The sequence below is a fragment of the Cryptomeria japonica genome, chromosome 4 (assembly GCF_030272615.1).
Source record: "Cryptomeria japonica chromosome 4, Sugi_1.0, whole genome shotgun sequence".
Lineage (NCBI taxonomy): Eukaryota > Viridiplantae > Streptophyta > Pinopsida > Cupressales > Cupressaceae > Cryptomeria > Cryptomeria japonica.
Window position 1 is genome coordinate 591,808,369 of NC_081408.1, and position 25,906 is coordinate 591,834,274.

General features: G+C 36.9%; 1 protein-coding gene across 5 annotated transcripts in view; it reads left to right on the forward strand.

Moving 5' to 3' along the window:
• The first annotated feature begins 2,482 nt into the window (after positions 1–2,482).
• LOC131078601 (uric acid degradation bifunctional protein TTL) overlaps positions 2,483–25,906 on the forward strand; it is a 93,192-nt gene continuing 69,768 nt past the window's right edge. Inside the window, exons 1-2 of one of the 5 annotated variants that reach the window (XM_059219970.1) lie at positions 2,483–2,914; positions 3,032–3,139. In XM_059219970.1, coding sequence (XP_059075953.1) covers positions 2,777–2,914; positions 3,032–3,139 — 246 coding nt within the window. In that variant the 5' untranslated portion in view covers positions 2,483–2,776. The remainder of the gene's footprint in view (positions 2,915–3,031; positions 3,140–25,906) is intronic. The other 4 variants (XM_058016354.2, XM_058016362.2, XM_058016347.2 and 1 more) reach the window with 4 other exon arrangements.

The window sequence follows — 25,906 nt, forward strand, 5'->3', positions numbered from 1 at the left end:
CAAGAAGACTCCTAACTGATTCTAACTAACATCAAGTCCACTCCCAAGACATTAGGAGGATGCAATTTATTACAACATAAGAAAAGGGAAGGGAGTTATGCTCCGAATAGGAAATAGTCAAGCCATTTCTTCCGCAAAGGGAATCTAGCATAACTGCTCCCCCTAGATCTACTCTACTTCAAACATGAACATTAAAGTCTCATTATTACTCCACACGAGCTATAAATAATCAGTTGCTGACTCTTTCAATGTTCATCTTGGCGTGACTTTATCTTCAACCAGTTAATTGGCACGAACTCCCATGTTGCGAGACTTTGACCATTGCTGCTCCTTCATTTATTCTTGTATCATGACATTAGCGTGTACAAAACAAATACATATCCATTTCACATCAAAATAACATTTATTTAACTGCATGCAAGATTAATATGAATAAATCACATAGCAAGGTCACCTATCATCTTTCATCATTTAATAAAAAAGGAAGTATAAGGGTAAGTTCATGCCCACTTTTGTCAAGTTTAGGAGAACAACATAGAACCATCATAATCAAAGTCTTACGACTTATAATAGTATCTAAACCCCTAACAAAACCAATAAAAAAATAAAAGACATAGACAAAATTGAGTCATTATTCGGGCTCATCAGTAAGATCTATCCTTGATTTGGGGTGCTGACGAAGAGATGTGGCTTGAATAGGAGAGTTGCACATTAGTATACTTTTTAATCAGACTAATTATAATATCTCAACTTAATATGACTAGAGAGCTAACAAAACTAATTGATTAGTCATCTGCCTACATGGAGTTAACTAAGTGCATGAGAGAATCAAGGGGAGTTGACTATTGCATGGAATAGTTAACTTATTGCGTGGGTAAGCGAAGTGGTTTTGATTGATAAGTGGGATTAAGAATGACTTTGAGTGAACTGATTAGTCTAGATAGTCAAAGAGACAAGGTTGAATTAATCAATTTAATCATTAATTAATTGAATTATTTGTGCACATGAGATGAAAATTAATATTAAATTAATTTATTAGTAGGTAACATGTAGACAATTTTTTAATTAAATAGATTTAATATATGGATAGCTATGAATAATTAAATGAAACGAGTAATTTATTAAATATATGAATAATAATAACCAAATTTAATCAAATAACATAATGCAATTAGATGAAGTACATAATGCAACACCCATTTATATGCAAAAATGGGTGTGAGATAAGAAGTTGAGAACTAACTATGACCAATCCTCTAAGTAATGAACACATGTGAGCACATGTGACAAGTTTTGGGACACAATGTGAGGTATGTGTGCCACATTAAGCCATGTGTGAGAGCATGTGGAGGGTGATGGAGAAAGTCTCCAACCTTTGCATAAGGTGAGGAGAGAATATCTCCAACCTCTAATGAAGTGAGCAAAATCTCTAACCTCATGTGTGCACATGAGGTAGGACAAAATAGTGTCTAACCTGAAAAGTGGACTTATCCTTTAATACATTAAGGTTAAGTTAGACTAAGCCACCAAGTGTGACTTAAACCTAGGCGAGGGTTAGGAAACCCTTCACTCTAACTAAGGTGATGCAATGTGTGTACTAGGTGATAAATTAATAAATTAGATGATAATTGTATAAAATTAGGACCTAGATAATAGGATGACCAGATGAATAAGGTAATATATGCAAAATTGATGGATCAAGTGATGTGACGGGATGAAACAAAAGAGATGTTTCTAGGCACTTATAGGCCCCTCTCCTCTTAGTAGTTGGTGGTTAAAGTTTCTAATTTGGACATTCATGAGAGATGGAATGACTAAGAAATAGGAGTTTTTGTTTATGTCAAGTTGGGTACATATTTAATTACATAAAGATTTGAAGTTGAACACTTCTTTATTAACTATTAAATAGAAAAAATATAGTGATTTGACAATTTTGTTTGTGCTTTGATAAACATTTGTAAGATTGTACAAATTGTAATATAATATTTTATTATAATTTTGTTATTTTATTTTTATTTTTTTAGTTATTATGAATAGCATTGTATTTGGTCTATTATAGATGTTTATTTTTTTGATGTTGATGAACAAGTATTATGGAGTTAATTACATGATATTTATTAACACAAAAATAGATTTTTGTTGATATCCTAATGTTTAAACAGAAACATGCATATGTTTTATTAATGTATCAAATTATGATAAATTGTCATTCTCTCAAAAAATAAATTTTATATACTTTTTATTTTGAAAATATTATAATTATTATTAAATAATAATATTTTCACCTATAAATTACTATCAAATTTAATTTTTTTTTTTTTCGGTTGTTGTTTAGAGTGCCTTTCTCCATTAATTAAACTACACGATGGTAGAATGCCTTTCCACATTAATTAAACTACACGATGGTAGAATGCCTTTCCACATTAATTAAACTACACCATGGTAATGAACGCTAGTATTGTCCAGATTTTATATAAACTTTTAGCATTTAAAGGTGTATAAATTTATAATTTTTTAAAAAAAGTTGAAGAGCTTTGTCATTTCTTCAAGTTATCACTGGTGCGAGATCGTCTCAGGCAGTTCTAATTTTTTGATCCGACATCTTACATATGAAGTCTAGTATGACGCTGCAAAATTTTCCATATAGCGATCATGTCATCCTCGCTAACTTCGTTGCTTAAATTTTAAGACATATAATCAAGACCCAGATCCTCATTTTGCCTGTTCTGGACTTAAAAATCTGACTTAAAAATCTCAGAAACCCACTTGAACTAGAATGGATCCGTCTTTCTCAGAGGAGGATTTTAAAGCATGCTGCGGAAGCACGAAATTCGCTTCAGAGATGGCCAAGGGCTGCCCATTTTCCAGCCTTTCACAAGCAGTGGACTTGTCCAGGGAAATATGGTTTAACAAGGTAAGATAATGTTATCCTCAACATATTTATACTAAATTCAACCTGGGTGTAGCATATTATACTAAATGTAATCGCTGCATATTGTATTTGAACTTGTGGGTGTCCATATGTTGATAGGTGGATGTTCCTGGTTATCTGGAAGCCTTTGCAGCCCATCCCCAGATTGGAGACGTAAAGTCCCTGAACAATAAAAGCGCGAGCAGTACAGAGTACACCATTTACTTTGTATATTTTTTCTTTAAGGGTTGTTTGTAATTAGGATGCTTTTACTTTGTATATTTCTTCTTGAATGATTGTTTGTAATTTGGACGCTTTTCTTTCCTAAGTTTTGCCACCAGTTTTTAAAATTTGGGCTATTTGATTCACGTTACTGCTGGATTTTTGAAATTGGGTCAAATTAGGGTTTCAGGACACTATCAAGCCTGATCAGATAGCCCAAACCCATGGAAATATTTTTTTTTTGGTCTGATAGCACCCTGGGCACATAGATGAAGCAGACTACCTATACCCTAATTGGATATCGGCCTCCTACATATTCCACTTTTGGAGATTATCAATGTCTCAAATTTGTCGACATGCTTCTTGAATGAAAAATTGGTCATAAGTGACATATGTGATTTATTATTTTATGATTCGTTCTCCAAATCTAGCCAAAATGTCAGCCGAAGTTAGCAGAATACTGATAAAGATGCTGTAGTTATTAGAAACCTTAGGATACAAGGAGCACAGACACAAACGTACTGTATTTATACACTATACATAGATGCACAAAAACAATCATATTTTGTGCTGGAATTTTAAAAGAATTACATACTTTTGAAAGAGAAAATATTTTTTAGAGCCTATGGCACCAAAAAGTTGCAGTTCACAAAACTGTAGAATCTACTAGCTTTTTTTCCTATGAAAATGTGAGTTCTGTGGGTTCCTCGTTCTTCATTGATCTGAAAGAAACAAGTATATAGTTTGAGAGTCACAATTACGAACAGCCATGAAGCCTGCAGTGGTAAGCCCAGTGTAGCTCAAGGCAATCGGTATCAAACAAGAGCTGAAATATGAGGAACTAAATTTAAAAGACATCATGACATAATTTATGATCTAGGTATTAGCACCTAACACCCTAGCTACCAAAATTGAATTTTGTGAATCAAATTCGACCATATCTGTATTTTTTGGACTGGCTGTATTTGTCGGCTTCAGTCCAAACTTTTCATTGTTTATATGAATTTTACTGATTTGTTTTGAAAATTTCAGGTTTTGAAATGTTTTTCACCTCCTGAATGAATTGAATCTTTCAAAACTGGTAAATATGCCTAACAAGGTCAGTAAAATGCCCCATGTGACCAAGAGTCAAGTGCATCAAAAAGAATCATAAAGGACAAAAATCAGACTGCCCTGAGAAGCGAGATGAGCAAACCCAAGCCACTGTCCTACTTATGTGTAATGTCCCCACTTTGAAATATAATATAATAATAAATAATAATAACAAAATTAAAATATAAAAGAAAAAATAAAAATTAAATTGAAATATAAAAGAATATAATTAAAATTTGTTTGAAGTTAATGAATGGAAAAAAGGCATGAAATGATAAGTTGTGACTCCCCCAAATATGAGGTATAAAAGTGAGAAGAGAACTCATTTGAAGGGGGATAATTTGGGAACCAGAAGTGTAGATCTGATTTAAATAAGTGCAGGGATGATTCTGAAGGTTTTGTCTCTTTCAAAGGGCAGAAATAATGGAGAGTTGCACTATTTCAAAGGGTGCTAATGGTGAAAGGGTGTGTCTCTTGCCGAGGGGCATACATGATGAAGAGGTGTGACCCCTCCCTCACATTGAGAGATATAAAGGAAAGGAATCAAAAGCCTCCAGTGATATCACCATCGATCAGAACTGTTATTAAGTTATAGGCAGTAACATCCTTGTTCTCGGTGGTATGCATGGGGATGTGCTTAATAAATGAAGCCCGATATTGTTCTTATACAGAATTTAATAGTAATATTAATATAGACTGCAATATGTATGACTGTCATACTTAATTTCATATACATTTATACTACATGAAAGACTATTATATCAATGGCCTAGACTTTAATTCATTTGCTAATGCCTATGAGAGTATAGGTTGGTGTGTGTAGGGAGGGACGAGTAAATCCTCACAAGTGATGGTGAGCTCAAGGTGGGGTAGGGACGGAGTCCTGAAACCTTGAGGGGAGCCTCCTTGTAGATTGGTGTCAGCGCCCTATGACAGTAAATCCCCATCCATCATTAGGGTTAGGAAAGAAGTTAAGATGGGTCTAGATATAATAAATATTGAATGTATTATGAATAATAATTCCTTCATTAATTTAGTAATATGAATTAAAACATAATAATGCATAGTAATGTATGTCAACCTTTGGGAAAATGGTAGACCCTAGCAGGGGACATTACATTATGCCCCTGTTGTACCTACACCATCACTATGATAGAGCTTTGTCTGCAAAAGCAATTTCTCTTGCATCTTTAACAGGTGCTTCAAGTGGACAGCCACCTGTGGCTGATTGTTGTTGTTCAGGCAAGTCAGAATAGGGTTGGGTGTGATTGAAGCAGGGAGATTTGGTGAAAGAGAGCCATATGCTGATTCATGAATTGGTCATAGTTGCTAGAAATGAGAAACATGACACAACTGATAAGTGCAACATGGATGTGATTAGAAAGGATGTCTGGCGAGTCGTAGGTTTAAAAATAGATTGCCTAGACATGTACGTATTGTTGGATATTTTGTCATTGATGTCAAAGGATGATGATCAAGGTTGTCTAGCAATTGTTTGTTTGAGCTTCTTGGCTGCTTGGTTTAGCTACTTGGTTGCTTGGTTGAGCTACTTGGTTGTCTGGTTGAGCTACCTGGCTGTGTGTTTGAGCTACTTGGTTGTCAATTTGACCTGTCTGCTTGCCTATTTTTGTGCCAAGTCAGATTGACACATCACCAATGAAATATTCAATATTTTGATGGTTTGAATTTAATATTCTTTTCCTTGAACGGTTTCAGCTTTTGAATGTTGACTTCTAAAGGCATGTTGATTCACCTTTTTATGGGCTGCGATTCTTGTGTCAGATTTTATCTTTTCTTAGGTGCGATGGCTTGCAGTTTGTAACGCCTTGGAGTGGGGCTGCTTCAAACTTTTATATTGTCTTAATGACCGACAAAGACTTTTTTTTATTTTTATAGACATCGTGAATGGAGAGGTCTGTGGTTTATTTGTTATCTTTGTTTAAGACATGTCAGTCTGTTATTTTTGGTGAGCCTTTTTCGAGGAAGATATAGCTTCACTGATTTAAAAAAAAGCGGTAGAAATCACATCACTTTTCTCAGTGTTTGCTGGAAAATGTTTTTGACAGAAGTTAATTTTTGGGGGAGAGATTTTTTTCTTGGATTCTTATGTGTGGTTTTCGCTGATTGAAGTAAGACTTTCAAGAGTATGCTGCTGGTAGAACATGAATATACAAGTTTTATGAGACTATCATTGCTTTAATTTTTTTGGTTCACTTGGTGAGAAGACTTTGAAGATAGATATATAATATGTGGGTGTAGCTGTTTGAAGCAAGCTTTGAATTTATGGGAATTTATTCAAGGAGAGCGCCCCTGTTGTCTTAATGCCCAGGCTGCTGCAACAATTTTTAAGTTATTCTTTGGTCTGAAATTATATTTCATGGCATTGGGCTTCATTTGGTCAGATTGATTTAGACATGGAGGTTCACAGCTGTGAGTTTTAGTTTGGTGAAGTTGGCAGCACCTGTGCAATTCAATGAAGACATACCGAATTCGCAAGGAGATTCTTGAATTGTTAAATGGCATTTTTTTCAAAGAACATACTTCCAGTTTGAGATCTATTATAAAAAGCTGAACAAAGTTGGTGCTCACTTATGTGATCAGAGTTGGTGCTCACTTATGTACTTCTGAATTGGTGCTCGTTTGGTAATTGAAAGCTATTGTTGTGTCGTGGCTTTTTACTCGAAAGGGTTTGCCACATGAAATCCGGTGTTTGCATCTTGATGTTTGCTCTCTCTATGTTTTATGTGGTTTTGTGCATTTAAAAGTTTAAAATACTAATTCACCCCTCCCCGCCCTAGTATTTTCTGTGTGCTTTTCAATTGGTATTGGAGCCAAGTTCCTTCGGAAATAGAGCTTAAATGCTTGGAGTTTGATCTTGATTGCACATATGGGTTCTCTTGAAGGTCTTGCTACGAACAAAGAACCTTTATTTGATGGCTCCAACTATGCATTCTGGAGTGTTTGAATGCATACTTATCTAATGTCTCTTGGTTTTGATGTTTGGATTAGTGTGGTGTCTGATTACAAAATTTTATTTAGTTCCTCCAAAGGATGCTGATGGGAAGGAGGAGTTTGAATACAATGCAAAAGCCATAAATGCGATCTTATGTGATCTGTTAGAGACAAAATTTGTGAAAGTCGTGCATTGTGATACAACTCATGACATTTGGGAGAAACTTAAAAAAACATATGAAGGAGATGACAAGGTTAAGAAAGCTAAACTTTAGACTCATAGAAGATTTTTTGAAAATCTCAGGATGCATGAAGAGGAAAACGTTTCTGCTTATTTTCTGCAAGTAGATGAAGTTGTTAACTCTATTAAGGGTTTAGGAGAAAAAGTTGAGGAGCCCATTGTAGTTCAAAAAATTTTAAGGTCTCTTCTTTTGCAAGTTGATACAAAGGTTTCGGCGATTGAAGAGATGACAAAACTTGATAAGTTGATTGTTGATAAGCCTCATGGTATTCTAACAACTTATGAGATGAGAACAAACACTGATTCTCGTCCAAAAGAGGGAGATAGCATTCAAAGCTTCAAGGAAAGGAAAAGACAATAAGTGTGTATCCAGTGATAGTTCTGATGAAGAATCTAATTCTAAAGAGGCACATTTCATGAGAAAGTTGAAGAAAGGTTTTGGCAAATATAAAGGCAAGTTGCCTTAAAGTGTTTTAACTGTGGCAAGATAGGGCATTTTGCATCTAATTGTCCATATGAAAAAAGTGACGACAACAACTATGAAAAGAAGTCTAAGATTAACAAAAAGAAGTACAAGGGAAAAGAAAAGAAGGCTCAAAAATTCAAAAATAGTCTCTATTCAAAGGAGGAAAGTGGTTCATCAGATGTTAGTGATGAAGAATGTTTAAGTGATGAAATATTGTTCATGGCCATACAAGAAGCACACGTTGAAAATCAAGAAGATGAAGATCATATTGATGAAGGAGAAGTGGATTTTGAAGAAGAATTGATAAGTGCTCTAAATGAAATTAAGAGACTTAGAAAGAAAAATCAGAACTTGAAGTTGTTGCTACAAGAAAAAAAGAACAGGAAGGGGTCTTTTATAGTCCACAATGCCGTCAATCTGTATATGGGTCTACAGATGGGTTAGAGCAATATGGGACTACCTCGTACTCCTTGTGGAAGGTACCTAACTGCACTACAAATGACCTTACCCCCTTGTGGGATTTGAACTTGTGACATCTCTTTCAAGAGCACAAGTTCTCAACCACTAGGCCAACTCAGGCTGTACATTTCAAGCTCTTGGAGATGCAGAAAAATTGATAGTTGATTTGAAAATTCAGGTTGAAGAAGGAAAGAAAATAGAAGAAGAAATTGGAAATCAGCTTAAGCTCAAGGAAGAAAACTATGAGAGACTTGAAGCTGAAATTGTTTCACTTAGAAAGTTAGATAAATCTTTGACTCAGCTAAATCATGAGAAGATTGATCAGAAAAGTTTCATGTCTCTGGACAATGTTATTGGCTCACAAAAATCATCTATTGATGAAGGTGGAGTTGGCCTTGAAGAACGTCAATGTTCTAAATCTACAAAAGAAGAGCAATAGAAGATTAATGGTGACAACACAAAAATTTCACAATTAAAAGTCAGAAATAATACTTTCAAGAGACCTTCTATCTCAAGACAAGCACTTATGACCAGGTCTAACAATTCTTTCTTTTATGGTTATTGTTTTTCTTGCAATTATTTTGGACATAAGACAATCAACTGTAGAGTGTTTGCAAGAAATGATTTCAGATTTATGAGCAGCAACTCTTTTGCTCCTACAAGAAACTACAATGTTATATGTTATAAATGTAATAACTTTTGTCATACTGTAAAAGTTTGTAAAAGTGTTTTGGCAGATCTCTCCAAGCAAAACAAGAAGGTATAAAAAGAAGACAAAGCAAAGGAGGTTACTAAGGTTTGGAGGAAGAAGGAGAAATAAATCTCAGTAGAATCCTTGATTGTGCAAACAACTTTTCTTGCACAAAATGAAAAAGACATATGGTATGTTCTAGGCATATGACTAGAGATAAGAGCAAGTTTCTGACTCTCAAAAGGACAAATGGAGGCAAGATGAGATTTGGTGGTAATTCATCAGCCAAAGTTGCAGGTAAAGGTACACTTGTTTTGAATGATGGTGAAACCAAAGTTGAGAATGTTTTATATGTAGAAGATCTGAAACACAATTTATTGAGTGTGAGTCAATTGTGTGATAAAGGACACTGTTTAGTTTTCAATTCAGATTGTTGTGAAATTAGTAAAGATGGTAAACGTATTGCTGATGGTAGTAGGGCTGCGAACAATCTGTACATTCTTGATGATATCAAAAGTGAAAAGTACTGTTTGAGTTAAGTGGATGAGAGTTGGTTATGGCATAGGAGGTTGGGACACATAAGTTTTGATAATCTTGTTCAGATCAGCAGGAAGGAAGCTGTTAGACACATGCCAAAGCTCACTAAACCTTCATACACTGTTTGCAAATAATGTTAACTAGGAAAGTAGACAAAGAAGAGTTTCAAATCAAAAGAGTACTCGAGCACAAAGCCTCTCAAGTTGATTCATACTGATTTTTGTGGACCTACAAGAACTAGGAGTAGCAAGGTGAGAAGTATTTTATGCTTTTAATTGATGATTTTTCAAGAATGACTTTTGAAAGAAAAATTAGAGGCACTGGGAAGTTTAAGGATTTTAAAGGCTTAGTGGAGAATGAGAAGGGTTTAAAAAAATGCTTACGTTCAAACAATGGAAGAGTTCACATCAAATGAGTTTGTAAAGTTTTGTGAAAATCATGGTATAAAAAGACAATACTCAGCTGCAAGGACACCACAACAAAATGGTGTTGTTGAAAGAAAGAACATATCAATCCAAGAAATGGCTTGCCGTATGATGAATGAGTTTAATGTGAATGATTCTTTTTGGAGAAAGACAGTCCATATTGCTGTTTGCATTCAGAATAGAGGGCTGATTAGAGAAAAGCACAACAAAACTCCATATGAACTGTGGAAAGGTAAGGCTGCTCTGGTTAAATACTTTAGAATTTTTGGTAGTCCTTGTTATATTAAGAGGGATGAAGACAATCTTGGGAAGTTTGATTCCAGGGCTGATGAAGGAATTTTCTTAGGATACTCTTCAAAAAGTAAAACTTATAGATGTTTTAATAAAATATTATGCAAGATTGTTGAAAGTGCTAATGTGAAGGTGAAAAATAAATTGAATGAATGATTCAATAATCGGATGATTACATTGAACGATATACACACGTATATATAGAGGTTACAAGACGATGTTCTATAATTAGAACATAACGTTAAAGTAAAAGATTAAAGAGCTAAAAGCTAAATTAAGCTTAAAAGCTAATTAACTAAAAAGAAAAAGCTAAACGCTAAATAAAGCTTAAAAGCTAATTAACTAAAAAGCTAAATGACCATTAAACAAGGAACTAAATATAGGTGACTAAAATATAATTAAATATTCTAATACCCTCCCTTAATAGTCATGCTATCCATCACACCAAGCCGCCCTCTAAATTTGAGAAACTTTGCCGGGCTCAAGGACTTGGTGAGGATATCTGCAGTCTGATCTTCTGTAGGAATGTACTGCAGTATCACTGATCCATCTTCAACATGCCGGCGGATGAAATGACAATGAAGCTCCACATGCTTTGTCCGCTCATGGAAGACTGGATTTTAGAACCCCTTGATTATCACAAAACAAGGGAGTAGGTCTTGGTTGAGACATTTGCATGTTTGCAAGCATCCTACGTAGCCAAATTGCCTCACATGCTGCCTTAACACTTCCCCGATACTCTGCTTCGGTCGAGGAAAGAGCTATTGCTTGTTGCTTCTTGCTGGTCCATGTGACTGCACCTGTACCCAAGCTGAAAACATACCCAGAAGTTGACTTTTTGTCATCAACACAACCTGCCCAATCTGAGTTTGTAAAACCAACCAGCCTAGGATCTTTGCTTCTGCTGTACAGAATGCCAAAATCAGGAGTGCCCTTCACATATCTAAGCACACGCTTCACTGCAACCCAATGTTCAACTTTTGGAGCTGACACGAAGCGAGAAATATAGCTCACAACATAACTGATGTCAGGTCTAGTGGCGATGAGATAGATGAGGCTGCCCACTAGTTGCCTGAATGAAGACTCATCCACTACAGGTGAATCTGATTTGGCTGATAATTTGAGCCCTATCTCCATAGGTGTAGATGCAAGTTTACAATCTTGCATTCGGAACTTATCTAGTAGGCTCTTGGCATACTTTGACTGAGAAATGAATATGTGGCTATCAGTCTGCCAAACCTCTACACCGAGACAATAATGGCGAAGTCCCAAATTTGTCATATCAAAATGCTGACACAAATTTTGTTTGACCTGCATGATCAGATGTGCTGCATTGCCAGTAATGATGAGATCATCAACATAGACTACTAGAAATAGAATATCATCACTAGTATGTTTGACATACAAATTGGGATCTGAAGGACTCCTTTGAAAGCCTTGATCAATCAAGTACTTATCAATTTTGATGTACCATGCACGAGGAGCCTGTTTGAGGCCATATAGTGCTTTGACTAGTCTACATACTTGGTGTTCCTTACCGGCAACCTTGAAACCTGGAGGTTGCGTCATGTAGACTTCTTCCTGCAAATCACCATTGAGAAAGGCACTCTTGACGTCCATTTGATGGACTTTCCATCCAAATTGAGCTGAGAGAGCGAGGACAAGCCTAATGGTACTCATCTTGGCTGTGGGAGCAAATGTCTCTTCATAGTCGATGCCCTCCTTCTGTGAAAACCCTTTTGCGACCAACCGAGCCTTGTACTTATCAAGACTTCCATCAGCTTTATACTTGACTTTAAACACCCATTTGCAGCCAATGGGCTTCTTTCCTGGAGGAAGATCAGACAATACCCAAGTGTTGTTTTTAAGAAGACTATGTTGCTCCGCTGCCATAGCCTTTTCCCATTCAGGTACACCTTTAGCCTCTGTATATGTTTGAGGCTCATAAATACTGTGAATGTTGGCCATAAGAGCAAAATTAACTGTGTTGTTGGCTCTTACCTCTAACGGATCTACCCTCAATGAGCTCATCATCATGAAGATCACCAATGGTCTTGGCCCACCACTTAGGCCGGAGAGTAGAAGTACCAACATCTGCTGCAGGATGAAGAGTGCCTGGAATATCTGGAGCAAGCTACTCTTGATGTGGATCGAGAAGATCTTGAGGAAAGTCAGGGGGTGCAATGTCATGCTTGGGAAACCCCACAACTTCAGAGTCAACTAAATCCCTCCCATCAAGTGGAGCTAAGGGAAGACGAACACCCATACTTACAGCCTTTGGAGGGTGATCCTCAGTGCTCAAATCAGGAGAGGAAGGCTGAAAAGGCCCTCTTTCTTCATCAAATACTACATCTCGACTGAATATGAGGTGATTAGTGTCTATATCAACCAGCCAATATTCCTTGTGGTTGTCACTGTAGCCGATGAACATCAATTTCTGACTCTTTGGATCCAGTTTGGTGCACATGGCATCTGGAATCCAAACATAAGCTGTAGAGCCAAAAAATTTCAAATGACTGATTTTGGGCTTCCTGCTAGACCAAGCTTCCTTTGGAGTCATCTTCTTAACGGCCTTTGTGGGAGACCGGTTCAGAAGGTAGACTGCAGTGAAGACCGCTTCCGCCCAAAAGTGTTTTGGAACATTTCTATGCTCCAACATAGACCGAGCCATCTCAGTGACTGTACAGTTCCTGCACTCAACAACACCGTTCTGTTGTGGGGTGTAAGGTGTGGTAAGCTGATGCTTAATGCCATGTGATGCACAAAAGTTGGTGAACTCTGTAGAACAAAATTCCCCTCCATTGTCGGACTGAAGAGTGACTATCTGACAGCTAGACTCTTTTTCTACTAAGGCCTTAAACATTTGAAACATGGTGAACACCTCTGGTTTCTGCTTAAGAAAATAAACCCACACGCGTCTGCTGAAATCATCAACAAATAATAGAAAATACCTGCATCCAGTGACTGATGGAGTGTTCATGGGACCACAGATGTCTGCATGAACGAGTTGCAAGACCTTGGATGCTCTCCAAGCGTCTCCATTTGAAAACGGAGTCCTATGCTGCTTTCCAGCTTGACACGCTCCGCAAACTCCATGATTCTGAGTTTGAATCTCAGGTAATCCTACGACTAGATCCTCTTGAACCAACTGAGAGAGATAGTGGACATTGAGATGCCCATATCGCTGATGCCAAAGAGTGCTGATGGAAGTACTCCTAGCTGCCATGGCGAGCTCCTGAGAACCAGTAGAATCAACAAGTCTATAAAGACCATGATCCTCAATACCAACTGCAATTGTAGTGCGAGTCTCCCTGTCAACAATGCTGCACTTGTGCAACCCGAATACGACATCCAGCTATGGTGAATGCTGCATAATCTAACTGACTGACAGTAGATTGAGCTTCATACCAGGTACAAAGTATACATTGAGGAATATTAAATCCCTCCCACCAGATGAAATCTGAACGTTGCCCTTGCCGACAACAGTATACTCTTTACCTCCACCAAAGATCATTGAATCAGTGAAAGGCATCTACTCTGTAAACCAATCCCGACGATGTGTGAAATGTCGAGAGGCTCCAGAGTCAATGTACCAGGCTGATGATTGAACATCATCAGAGGAGGTTTGGGCCATGAATGCATAGAAGGCAGATTCCTTCTGATCAGGATGCGTGGCAGAATTGGCTTTCTGCTTGGACCCTCCCTGTTTGGATTGCTGGGATGCTATCAATTTCTGGCAATCTTTCACCAAATGGCCTTATATATGATAGTAGGAACACTGTAAGCTCTTCTTTTTGGAAGACTGCTGAGGTTGACCTTGACCTTGTCCTTTCTGCCGGAAGGACGAAGCTTTACCCTTGTACTTATGCGAAGCTGACGCTGTGAAAGCCTGTTCAGTGGATGAACTAGCGCTGCTTCCAAAATGCTGCTTCCATCGATCCTGTTGGAGCAGCTTGTTGCAAAGATCAGGAAACTTCAAATCAACACTAGTAGAGGAGATATTGAGCGTATCAATGAAATGCTCGTAGGATCTCGGAAGGCTTTTCAGCGTGATCACTACCATATCGTCTTCCACCATGGTTCGGCCTATAGCTTCCAACTGATCACAGATGTCCTTGATCTTCGTAAGATGTGCCTGGATAGATGACTTCTCATCCATCATGATAGAAAACAACACATTCTTCAGAAAGAAAGCTCGGCTCTTGTCGGACGTTTCATGAAGATCTTTCAAAAGATCCCAGATCTCTTTTGCTGTTTTACCTGAAGGCACTTGTGGGAGTTGATCATCTGTGATGGAGAGTTTGATAAGCATGACAACCTCTCGATTCTTCACATCATGTTTGTCTTGATCATCACCTGTTGTTGTAGGACGAGATTCCTTGCCCAAAACAAGCTGATCAAGGCAACGATACTCAAAGATGGTAAGCATATGCTGTTTCCAGGTGTTGTAGTTGCGGCCGTTGAACTTCTGAATGTGTTCCAACATGATGTTGGTTAAAGATGCCATCAGGGAAATTGAGGTTGATCGAGGTCAACTAAGTGAAAGCAAGAGACAGAAGAATCTGATTTAAAAAAAAAAACAGAATAGAAACAACTGCTGAAAAAACTGAAACCCTATAGGAGAATTCTGGCACAAATTCCAAGGCACAAATTTCGAGGTTTGGAAGAAACCCAAAAATTAAAATTTTCTGCACACTTAAAACAGCATAAATGGTGCCAAAAAACAGCAAAAATCCCAACGTCCATAGAAATAGCAGAAATTGTGAACTGTTTTTAAATTCCAACGCAAATTTGCTGGCACAAAAATCGAGGCAAGGAAAACGAGGCACCTAGAAAAATCTGAGACCAACCCAGAAAAGCTCTCGAAAAAGCCACCAAGAATCTGAAAACAGAATGCAGATTTGCTGGCACAAAAATTGAGCACGGAAAACGATGCATCATAAAAATCTGACGATGACCCAGTTGTGCTCTCGAAAAACCCATCAAGAATCTACAACCAAAATAAAATTTCGACTTGAACAGAAGGGTCAAAGCCCTAGTCGAAAATTGCAGAAACCCTAGGAAAATTTTCAACCTGCAAAAAAAAACTGCCCAAGAAGAGAAAAAAATCTGTTTTTAAAAAAAAAAAATCAGTTTTAAAAAAAAATCTCTTTAATAAAAACTTAGAAAAATTTTAATAACAAAAATTTTCGAAATTTTTAATTTCCATGGTTTGAGACCATGAAAAATAAATTGAATGAATGATTCAATAATCGGATGATTACATTGAACGATATACACACGTATATATAGAGGTTACAAGACGATGTTCTATAATTAGAACATAACGTTAAAGTAAAAGATTAAAGAGCTAAAAGCTAAATTAAGCTTAAAAGCTAATTAACTAAAAAGAAAAAGCTAAACGAAAAAGCTAAACGCTAAATAAAGCTTAAAAGCTAATTAACTAAAAAGCTAAATGACCATTAAACAAGGAACTAAATATAGGTGACTAAAATATAATTAAATATTCTAATAGAAGGTTCATGAAGACATTAACATATGTGGTAAGATGCAAGATGATGATGGTAGCCGTCAAGTAGATGAAGAACAAAGTGCTGTTCAACAAACACCTACAATATACAACATGAAACAACAAATGTAAATTATGAAAATGCATCTTCAAGTGTTCAATATGAAACAACAGATGTAACTACATAAAAAACACCTACAAATGATCATGGTAAGAGCAGATTCAAAATTATTCAAAGAAATCATACTATTGATCAGATTTTGCTAGAGGATAGACCGAGAGCCACAAGAAGAGATGCCAACTATTCTGAAGATGAAGGTATCTCTTTGCTGTCCATTTTTGAGCCAAAAAGTTTTGAGCAGGCAACAAAAGATAAACTTTTGGGTGGCAGCCATGGAAGAAGAACTTTGATCAGATTCAGAAAAGTGGAACTTGGGAACTTATCCCAAGGTCTTGGACAAGAATGTGATTGGTACAAAGTGGGTTTATAGAAACAAATTGAATGAATATGGTCAGGTGGTAAGAAACACAACAAGACTTGTGTGCAAAGGTTATGCACAGGTTGAAGGTATTGATTTTGAAGAATTTTTTGCTCCTGTTTGCACATTTAGAAGCTATGATAATTTTCTTAGCCTTTGCTTCTTTCAAAATTTTTAAATTTTTCAAATGGATGTTAAATTTTCTTTTCTAAATGGTAATCTGAATGAAGAAGTTTCTATAGAGTAGCTTGTCTAAATGGTAATCTGAATGAAGAAGTCTCTATAGAGCAGCTTGATGGGTTTGTGATATCACAAAATCAGAACTATGTTTGCAAGTTGAAAAAGGATCTCTATGGTCTTAAACAAGCCCCACGTGCTTGGTACGATAGACTTGATAGTCACTTGTAGCAACAGGGATTCAAAAGAGGGATAGTGGGCAGCAATCTGTATGTTAAAGAAGGTAACCATACGCTGATTGTTGTAGTTTATGTTGATGATCTAATTTTTGGTAGTGATTGTGAAGAGATGTGTCAAGTTTTTGCTACTAATATGGAGTTTGAAATGTCCATGCTGGGTGAGTTATCCTTCTTTCTTGGTTTGCAAATTCATCAATCAGATAGAGGCATTTTTTTTTTCCTCAAACAAAGTATATTAGAGAGATGTTGAAAAGGTTTAGAATGGATGATTGCGATTCTATGAGCACTCCAATGGTGACAAGATGTAAGTTAATTAAAAATGACGAGTCTCTAGATGCTAATCAAACTTTGTATAGGTTTATGATAGGAAGTTTATTATGTGTTACAACTACTAGACCTGACATTATGCAAGCAGTTGGTTATGTTGCTAGATTTCAAGCTACTCTCGAGGATACTTTTGTTCATGCTGTGAAGAGGATCTTCAAGTATCTTAAGAGTACTATGGATTATGGATAATGGATTATGTATCCTAAAGGTAATGATTCTACACTTTCAATTTATACAGATGCAAATTGGGGTTGTTCTGTTGATGATAGAAAGAGCACAAGTGGAGGTGCATTCTTTCTAGGTGGTTGTCTTGTATTTTGATTGAGCAAAAAGCAAGCTTCTACTTCATTATCTACAGCTAAAGTGGAGTACATTACAACAGTGTCTTGTTGCACACAAGTTCTATGGATGAAGAAAACACTGAAGGGCATTAAGGTAGAGTATGATAGTCCAATATCTATCTTTTGTGACAACACAAGTGCTATTGATATCTCTAAAAATTCAGTTATGCACTCTAGGACTAAACATATTTGTATTAAGTATCATTTTTTGAGAGAACAAGTTAGTAATCAACAAGTTAAGCTGGAATATGTTTCTACTAAAGAGTAGATTGCAGATTTGTTTACTAAGCCTTTGCCGAAGGAAACTTTTGAATGCTTGAGCACGAAGTTGGGAGTGATTTCACTTCATCTTTGAAGTGCTGTTTTACCTTGGGGGGAGTTTTCATTGTCATATTCTATTAGCCCCATTTCAGTTATGCAGGTTGATATCAGTCATTGATGTCAAATGGGGAGTAGTAAGTTAGGGGGAGCAACATTGTTTCAGAGCAGTTTAGTTTTCAGGTTGGTTGCAGATGGAGTTGCCATCGATGACAAAGGGGGAGATTGCTGGATATTTTGTCATTGATGTCAAAAGATGATGAACAAGGTTGTCTAGCAGTTGTTTGTTTGAGCTTCTTGGTTGCTTGGTTGAGCTACTTGGTTGTCTGGTTGAGCTACTTGTTGTCTGGTTGAGCTACCTGGCTATGTGTTTGAGCTACTTGGTTGTCAGTTTAAGCTGGCTGATTGTCCAAGTTAGTTGCTTGCTTGCCTATTTTTTTGCCAAGTCAGATTGACACATCACCAATGAAATATTCAATATTTTGGTGTTTTGAATTTAATATTATTTTCTTTGAATGATTTTCAACTTTTGAACATTGACTTCTAAATGCATGTCGATTCACCTTTTTATGGGTTGTGATTCTTGTGTCAGATTTTATCTTTTCTTAGGTGCGATGGCCTGCAATTTGTGATGCCTTGGAGTGGGGTGGCTTCAAACTTTTATATAGTTTTAATGATCGACAAAGACTTTTTTTTTTTATAGACATTGTGGATGGAGAGGTTTGCGGTTTATTTGTTATCTCTGTTTAAGACGTGTCAGTCTGTTATAGGGTTGTTATTTTTGGTGAGCCTTTTTTGAGGAAGATATAGCTTCGCTGATTAGAAAAAACGTTAGGAATCACATCGCTTTTCTTAGTATTTGCTGGAAAACGTTTTTGATAGAAGTTATTTTTGGGGGGGACTTTTTTTCTTTTTGGATTCTTATGTGTGGTTTTTTGCTGATTGAAGTAAGACTTTCAAGAGTATGTTGCTGGTAGAACATGAATGTACAAGTTTTTTGAGACTATTGTTGCTCTAATTTTTCTGGTTCATTTGGTGAGACGACTTTGAAGATAAATATATAATATGTGGGTGTAGCTGTTTGAATCAACCTTTGAATTTATGGGAATTTAATCAAGGAGATCGCCCTTGTCTTAGTGCCTAGGTTGCTGCAATAATTCTCTGAGTTATATTTTGGTCTGAAATTATATTTCATGCCATTGGGCTTCATTTGGTTGGATTGATTTAAACACAGAGGTTTATGTTGTGCGTCATGCACACCTCACCCCTGTTTTTTTTTTCTTTCTTCTTCCCAATTGAGAGAGGGAGGGCCGTAGAGAAGATCGGGCTTTCAAAAGCCAGTAAAAATGTTGAGTAAAAACTCTCGAAATGCCTTCCAATCCCGAAATAAACCCCGAGCTCGCATTCTTTCTCAGAGGTCCGAGTTTTTGGGATAAAAGAAGGGGTCGTTTAAACTAAAACTCGCACATTTTATCTAAAAATCCCGAATTCGTTGGGTGAAGGGCGGACAAACAAATTCGCACTGTTTTGTTCAAAATCCCGAGTTTGCACGGTAAAGAAAAGAATGGAGGGCGTTTGAAAGGGAAGTCTCGCATTCTCATCATAATGCCGGAATTCCATCTATTAAAGGGGGCGAATATAAGTAAAAATCTCACATTTCAGGTGAAGAGGCCGAAATTTCACTAAGTTAGATGTTTTTGAACCCGATTTGCCAAAGTTTGCTCATTTTAAGTAAAATGGCCGAGTTTTGTTTTAAAAAAAACTAAGTGAGGCATTTTAACTTAAAGAGAAATAGCACAATACTTCCAAAATAGCCGAAATTTCTCAATGGTAGGCGTTTAAAAATAAGAAACCAAAAGTTCGGCACTTTCCATTTAAAAAAAATAAAATAATCAAAACCGCACCCTTTGATCAAAAAGCCCGAGTTTCATATTATAGAAGGGGCATTTAAAATGTAATATCGCATAACAAAGAAAAAATTGCACCTTTTGGGCCGAATTTTCAACTAAGTGAAAGAGACAAAGTTCGCTCATTTTGTATCAAAATGCTGAATGTCATGATTAAAAAAGGAAGGCATTTAAAACGAAAGGGAATCGCGCATTTTGTTCAAAATACTCGAGTTTCTTTTACCAAGGCTTAAAGAGGGCTTTTTAAGCATAACGTGAAAATCACACAACACCTCTAGAATGCCCAAGTTTTAAAGGAAGGGGCGTCTAAAGCTTAAAGAACAAAGGTGCACATTGCATTTGAAATTGCTGAGTTCTGTGAAGGGCATTTAAAAACCAATTTAGACTTAAAGAAAGAATCGCCCAAAAGGAGCAAAGTTGCCAAGTTTTCTTCAACAAGGAACATTTAAAAGTTAAATTTATTTATTTATTTCAAAATGATTGATTCAGGTGGAAATTGATTGTTTGCAGATCGACGTCGCTGGAAACAGCCGGGGGAAAACCTGAGGCACAAATTGAAGACATGATCGCAAGCAAAGCCGGGAAGCGAAGATGCAGGAGCGCAAAATCAAAACGACAATCACGAGGAAGCACGCCACCACTGAACCACAAAGTTGAAGCCTCAGCAAGATTGAAGACAAAAGAACACACCGAGTGCTACAAAATGTGCAAACTCAGAAATACACAGCTGGATTTAATTCCAGAAAATTAGTTTGTAAACTGAATAATTTTAATGTAAATAACTACCTGAGGGCCTCGTTCAATGCATTTAAAACAGGGGTTACACAGGTCAGTTATGCCTTTGCTACCCAATTGATCGAATTAATGCCAAACAATTGTAGGTGGTTGAGAAAGTGGTTGGGAGGACAACTCAAGATAACTAGGCATGGGTTAAAGCTGCCAAGCTTCTAGAGGATAGATCAGGGCCCTTGGATGCAGTCAATCCTGACCTTTGATTCAAATTGTAAACTCTATAAAAGGGCAAAGGCTTTTCTCTTGTAAAGGGTTAGAGTTTTTAGACAGTTAGATTTTTAGGAGATAGTAGTTAGATGTAGTTTTCAGATTAGAAATAGAATAGGACTACTGTAGGAAATTGTTGTAATGGTAGCCAAAATCAATATATGAACATTGAATATGGTGTTTGTTATTTTGGTTTTATTCTGTTTGCATGGTTTCCTTTCAGCTGGTTAATTAGAGTTCAGTAGTTTTAATGGCAAAGTGTGGGGGGTATTTGATGCATTTCAGGTTCATACCATTGGGGGCCTGCTGATTGTAGGTCACCGTGTATGGTTAGTTTGAACCCAAAATTGTGCTTAGTTCAACTGTAGGTATTCATCTTAGGCTGCATCAGAGTTGGGTGTCCAAATGAGTATTTCTAGTATGAAAATCCTTCATCCCTTTGGAGCTTGCACTGTTCTTGTTGAGTTGTGAGGATGTCTTTGGCGAAACGAGAATTGGTTTTTCGAAATCTGTCTACCCGCCACATTAGTTGTTATCATCACTGTCCTTAGGATCCCTAAACCCTTCTCTTTTGCTTTTATTTTTCCTAGCTTGAGAATCGCAACATCGTCAGATGCAGACCAACTTGTTGTAAACGTAAGCCCCCTTGTGTTACCAACAAAACACATCAAACCGTTGAGCTATCCCACAGTCATGACCTGACATTTGGAACTTTGAGGTTGTCCCCTTTAATCACTTGAAATAACATTAGGGATTCCTTATGCAAGAGAGGATAGGATACTCAACAAACTCTATTTTGTGTTGGCCGGAGAGAGTTGGAAATCCGACTTTAGCCACGACAACGGAATTGGCGCTAGGAGGGCCTCTGTCAGGTTCCTTGGAGCAAGTTGAGTCTATGGTGTCATTTTAAAAGCTATATTTGGGATATGCTAGATCCCTGTTAAACCAGAAAAAACCAAAAAATTAGAAAATCTGAAAATACCAAAAATTTATGAGTCAAGATGTGTGAACAGCCTCTTCATGAAGACTGTCCTCAGACCGACATTTCCAAATTCCAGCAAAGGCTAGGTGTGTAGTTGTATCCCAAACAACTATCTTAGTTTGCGTCCGCAAGTCATTGCAGAATCCACCACACAGCAGAGCACAAAGAGTTAAACTGCTTGACATTTCTGTTGAGGGTCGAGCTAGCACTGCAGGGACACATCTTTTTCTTGGATATCCCCAAGTTAGAAGATTTTATCGGATATTCCCAGTCCTCCATCAAGCATCGATGATTTTACCCGATTCAAGAATCTGATTGAGAACTAGTTTGGTCTCAATGAAAAAATATGCTTAGAGAGCGTGCTGTCACCCTGGTGGTGCAGGATTCATCGCACTCCTCATTCAAAATTCACCTGCTCATTATGCATAGAGGCAGTCAATCAAGTCAAAGCCCAATATGGATTGCTGGAATCACTAGAAGAGTGCATACCTTGCTGCAAACAAATACCGAAGAACGCAAGATCGTTGCAGCGCCACACTTTCTGAGGATGAAAAGATGGAGTTGCCAAGTGCTGACCAAGATGAAGAACACAAGATCGTTGCAACGCCACACCAATAATATGTAATGCATATTGAGATAAAATAGATAATCAAGTTAGGTCTCAAGATGTGCATTATATACCAAATGCAAATGCAAATTGTGTATAATAATCAGCGTTTCTCCAAGTTTTCAGGACAGAGGAACATGAGGATATAAGGAGGCAGTTTTGGGAACATCAAAACTTTTCCTAAATTTTGAGGACAATGGGGGAATTGCTATTAAAATAACTTAAATAAGAAGTAAATGCAATGTGCTGAATTTGTAGTGACAATCCTCACCCTTTTAACTTTGAAAAGGTATTTTTTTCAAAATTTTTAATTTTAAAAACAAAATTTGTGCACTGAAAAATGGTGCTGAGCAAGCTGAGGGGTACATAGATCACCTGTTGAGACCGCTGCAACATACTGCTGAATCCCATGTTCCCCCATTGGCAGTAGCACAAAAGACTACAACTGAATTTGAAGGAGTGCGTGACACTGCCAAGGCTGTCAGGGAATGGATTGGGGGCATTAAAGTAAAAGGAAAGAAGATTATTAATGATGTGTTTGAAGTAACAATCAAAATACAAGCAACACAGATAAATATGCTGGAGGTGCAAAGGGAGTACACCAAAATTCAGGAAACGGTTGGCTTAGCTCAACCACTCACGAGGGCTCTTTTTTGGACTCACACTCGGATTCCGACACTGCATTCTATCCTAGATCCCTAGGATGTCAATACTTTGAAAGAGTGGGTATTGGATTGTTAGCATGAAGATGGACATGGCAGGCATCGTTAGCAAAATTTGGGAGGAATGCGAGCACTTGTCCAATATCGAAAATAGTGGTGAAAATATCCATAAGGCATTGGTCATTGGCTGGATGGATACCATGGAGGATGCTGATGTAGTGTCACGATGGAATGCCAGGTTGAAGCCCGATAAAACTGCATACTCTGTGGACATAGAGTGCATCAACAAGCTGCACACAAACATATTATGCTTCGAAGATCAACAATCAGATTGGCGCGAGCGGCTAAGGATAGTGGACTCTCATCTTGAGGGCACGTAGTTCAAAATGCGCAATCCTCCTTTTCCCTCTAATGAGGAATTGTTCCTTGTTTGTATAAAATTTCAGGAATATGTTCGGGAAGAATGCGCGACACACCGGGACATTTGGAAAGGTTACTTGCGTGAGGAAGTTGAATTTTTGGAGAAAAAGTCTACTTTGGGGAAGGAAAAAGTGTTTTCTTGAAAATATCTGTTTCTTTCAAATTCTAAATGCACTTTTTCAGCATAAAGTTTCTTTCCAACTACCAAAGTCATTGTAAATTTTTGAGCTCCGGTCAAGTGCACTTTTTGGAGCAGCTTTATGTTTGGTAGTTGGTAGTTATTAGTTACTTTATGGTTGGTGGTGATATTTTGTTTTCCATTTATGGGTATGGGAAGCCATGTTTCATAGGATGAATCTGGGCCACTTGTAGAATCAAATCCTGGCCATTCATCCATTTTTGAAAATCTATATAAGGGATAGTCCCTTCCTTCTTTTTAGAAAGAAATTGTGGATTGTTGCAAAAGCTCTGCAGAAATACATTCAGACTTAATGGAGATTAAAACTGTTATGGTTTCCTATGAGTGCATGGTCTATTTCTTCACTCTTTAAATTTATGTATGCATTTTGTTTTACAAAATGATATGTGCAAGTTGATATTTGATAGAAATCTTAGTTCATACCGTTAAGGATTGGCTGATTGCCAGTTCCTCTGCATGGTTAGTCTTAACTCTCTAGTATGCTTAGTTCGGTTATTGAACATGGAATGTATGAATGTCTTAAATTCAACGTTTATGTTTAAAAGCATGAAAATCTGTTTCCCCTTTGTAGATTGCATCAATTTTATCTAGTTGTGCGAATTGCTGGCGAAATAAAATTCGATTATTGCAAGATTTCTGTCCATCAGCTTGAAGGTGTTATTTTTAGGTAAATTAATTAGGTATTTTCTCTCTCTTTTCCCTTCCTTTTTCCCTTTTTTAATCAAAAAGTTGAAGTCCGAACAGCATTGTATTAAGGCAAAATCTGATGAAATCAAAACTGTAGGATCTTAGGGAACCTGTGCGAACAAAACCAATTCTATCTAATCGTAAGTTCCCTTTGTGTTTCCAACAAAACACATCAAACTGTTGAGCTATCCTGCAGTCAAGACCTGACAACCGAAACCTTGAGGTCGTCCCCATTGATCAACTAAAACAGCATTAGGGATTTCCTTATCTCAAGAGAGGATAGGATACTTAGCATTCTATTCTGCATTGATCGGAGAGAGTTGTAGCAACACGACTTTCGCCACGTCAACACTACTGAAGGTGGATGATAATTTCTAGATCTTTAATCTTTTTTTGAGTTGCCTTGCAGAGATTCAGAATTCTTGACTATCATTGTCAGTTTAAATCCTTGCAAATATACAGAGACATTCGGTATCTTGCAAATTCTTAAACAGTTTCTAATATCAACGTGCCTCTATTTTCACATTGTTCAAAGAATGTATTGAGGTTTCAAAATTGTAAAGTGCATCTTTGTATTTGATTCTGAAAGTGAAAGTTAGTTCTAAAAACTTGAGTTGGTGCTCAAAGGTTTGGATTGAAAGTGTTGGTGCACTTATAGACAAGGGTTTGGTGACTCCTTAGGGTTGGTGCCCTTAAACATTGTAATTGGAGTATTGATTGTGGGGTTGGATTAGGACAGTAGATCCTAGCAGCATTCTCATTGTGGTTTTTCCCATCCTGGGTTTCCGCGTAAAACATCTTGTGTTTTGTGTTCTTGTGGTTGCTTTGCTTTTAGTTTCAGTTTGCCAAATCTTTCAAATTTCAGTTTGAAGTTGATAAAATATTTTGAATTAAAGGTTATTAAAACATTAAGTCTACTACTAATTCAGCTCCCCATTCTTAGTAGTAGGTCAGTGTTCTACAAAAGGCCCCCTTTATTAAATTTTACACTCCACTTATAATATCTGGGTGCCCATATAGTCCACATTTAAATGAATAAAAGTAGCAATAAAGTTAAATATTTAACTTTATAACTATATAACTTATTGTTACTCGATTTTAAAGCATTGTGTCAAATATTGAGGTATCATCATTAATTGCATTCATCGACCAATCTACAAATAGTAATATTGACAATTTGACTTAGTCGTTGTGCGAAATTGGCTTACAAAAAATAGTATGGGGAAAACCATCCAAATTCACTTCAAAAAAAGGTTATTACACACATCTCCACCACCCGGGCTCAAAGAAATACCTCACATTGCTGGATCAAATTGCCATCATGAGCTCCCTAACCCTAACTCATTAGCCTATGGGAACCCGCTGAATATGCTAACAGTTCACCATATTGAATTGCTTAGGAAGGGGACATTACAAGTAAATTGGTCATTTTTCTTTGAGCCTTAGATATCTTTTTTTAACTAAAAAGATTTTTTTATCACTAATAATCTAAGTTGCATGAATAGGATAGAAGTATCAATGAAGGTTCAATATACAATAGAGATGCAATAATGTTTTAAAAAAACCTTGGACGTGATATAGTTGGGATACAAAAAAAGTAAAAATACCATAAAATGCATATGCAAACCGTTTGATATAAAATTAAATGTTGAATATGGAGATTTCTCATTTAAAAAACCCTTGAAATATGAACCCAAAGATGAACATTTGTGAGCGCAAAATTGTTTTGTGATTGGTAAGTGTTTTTTTTTCCATTTCTTGATCTG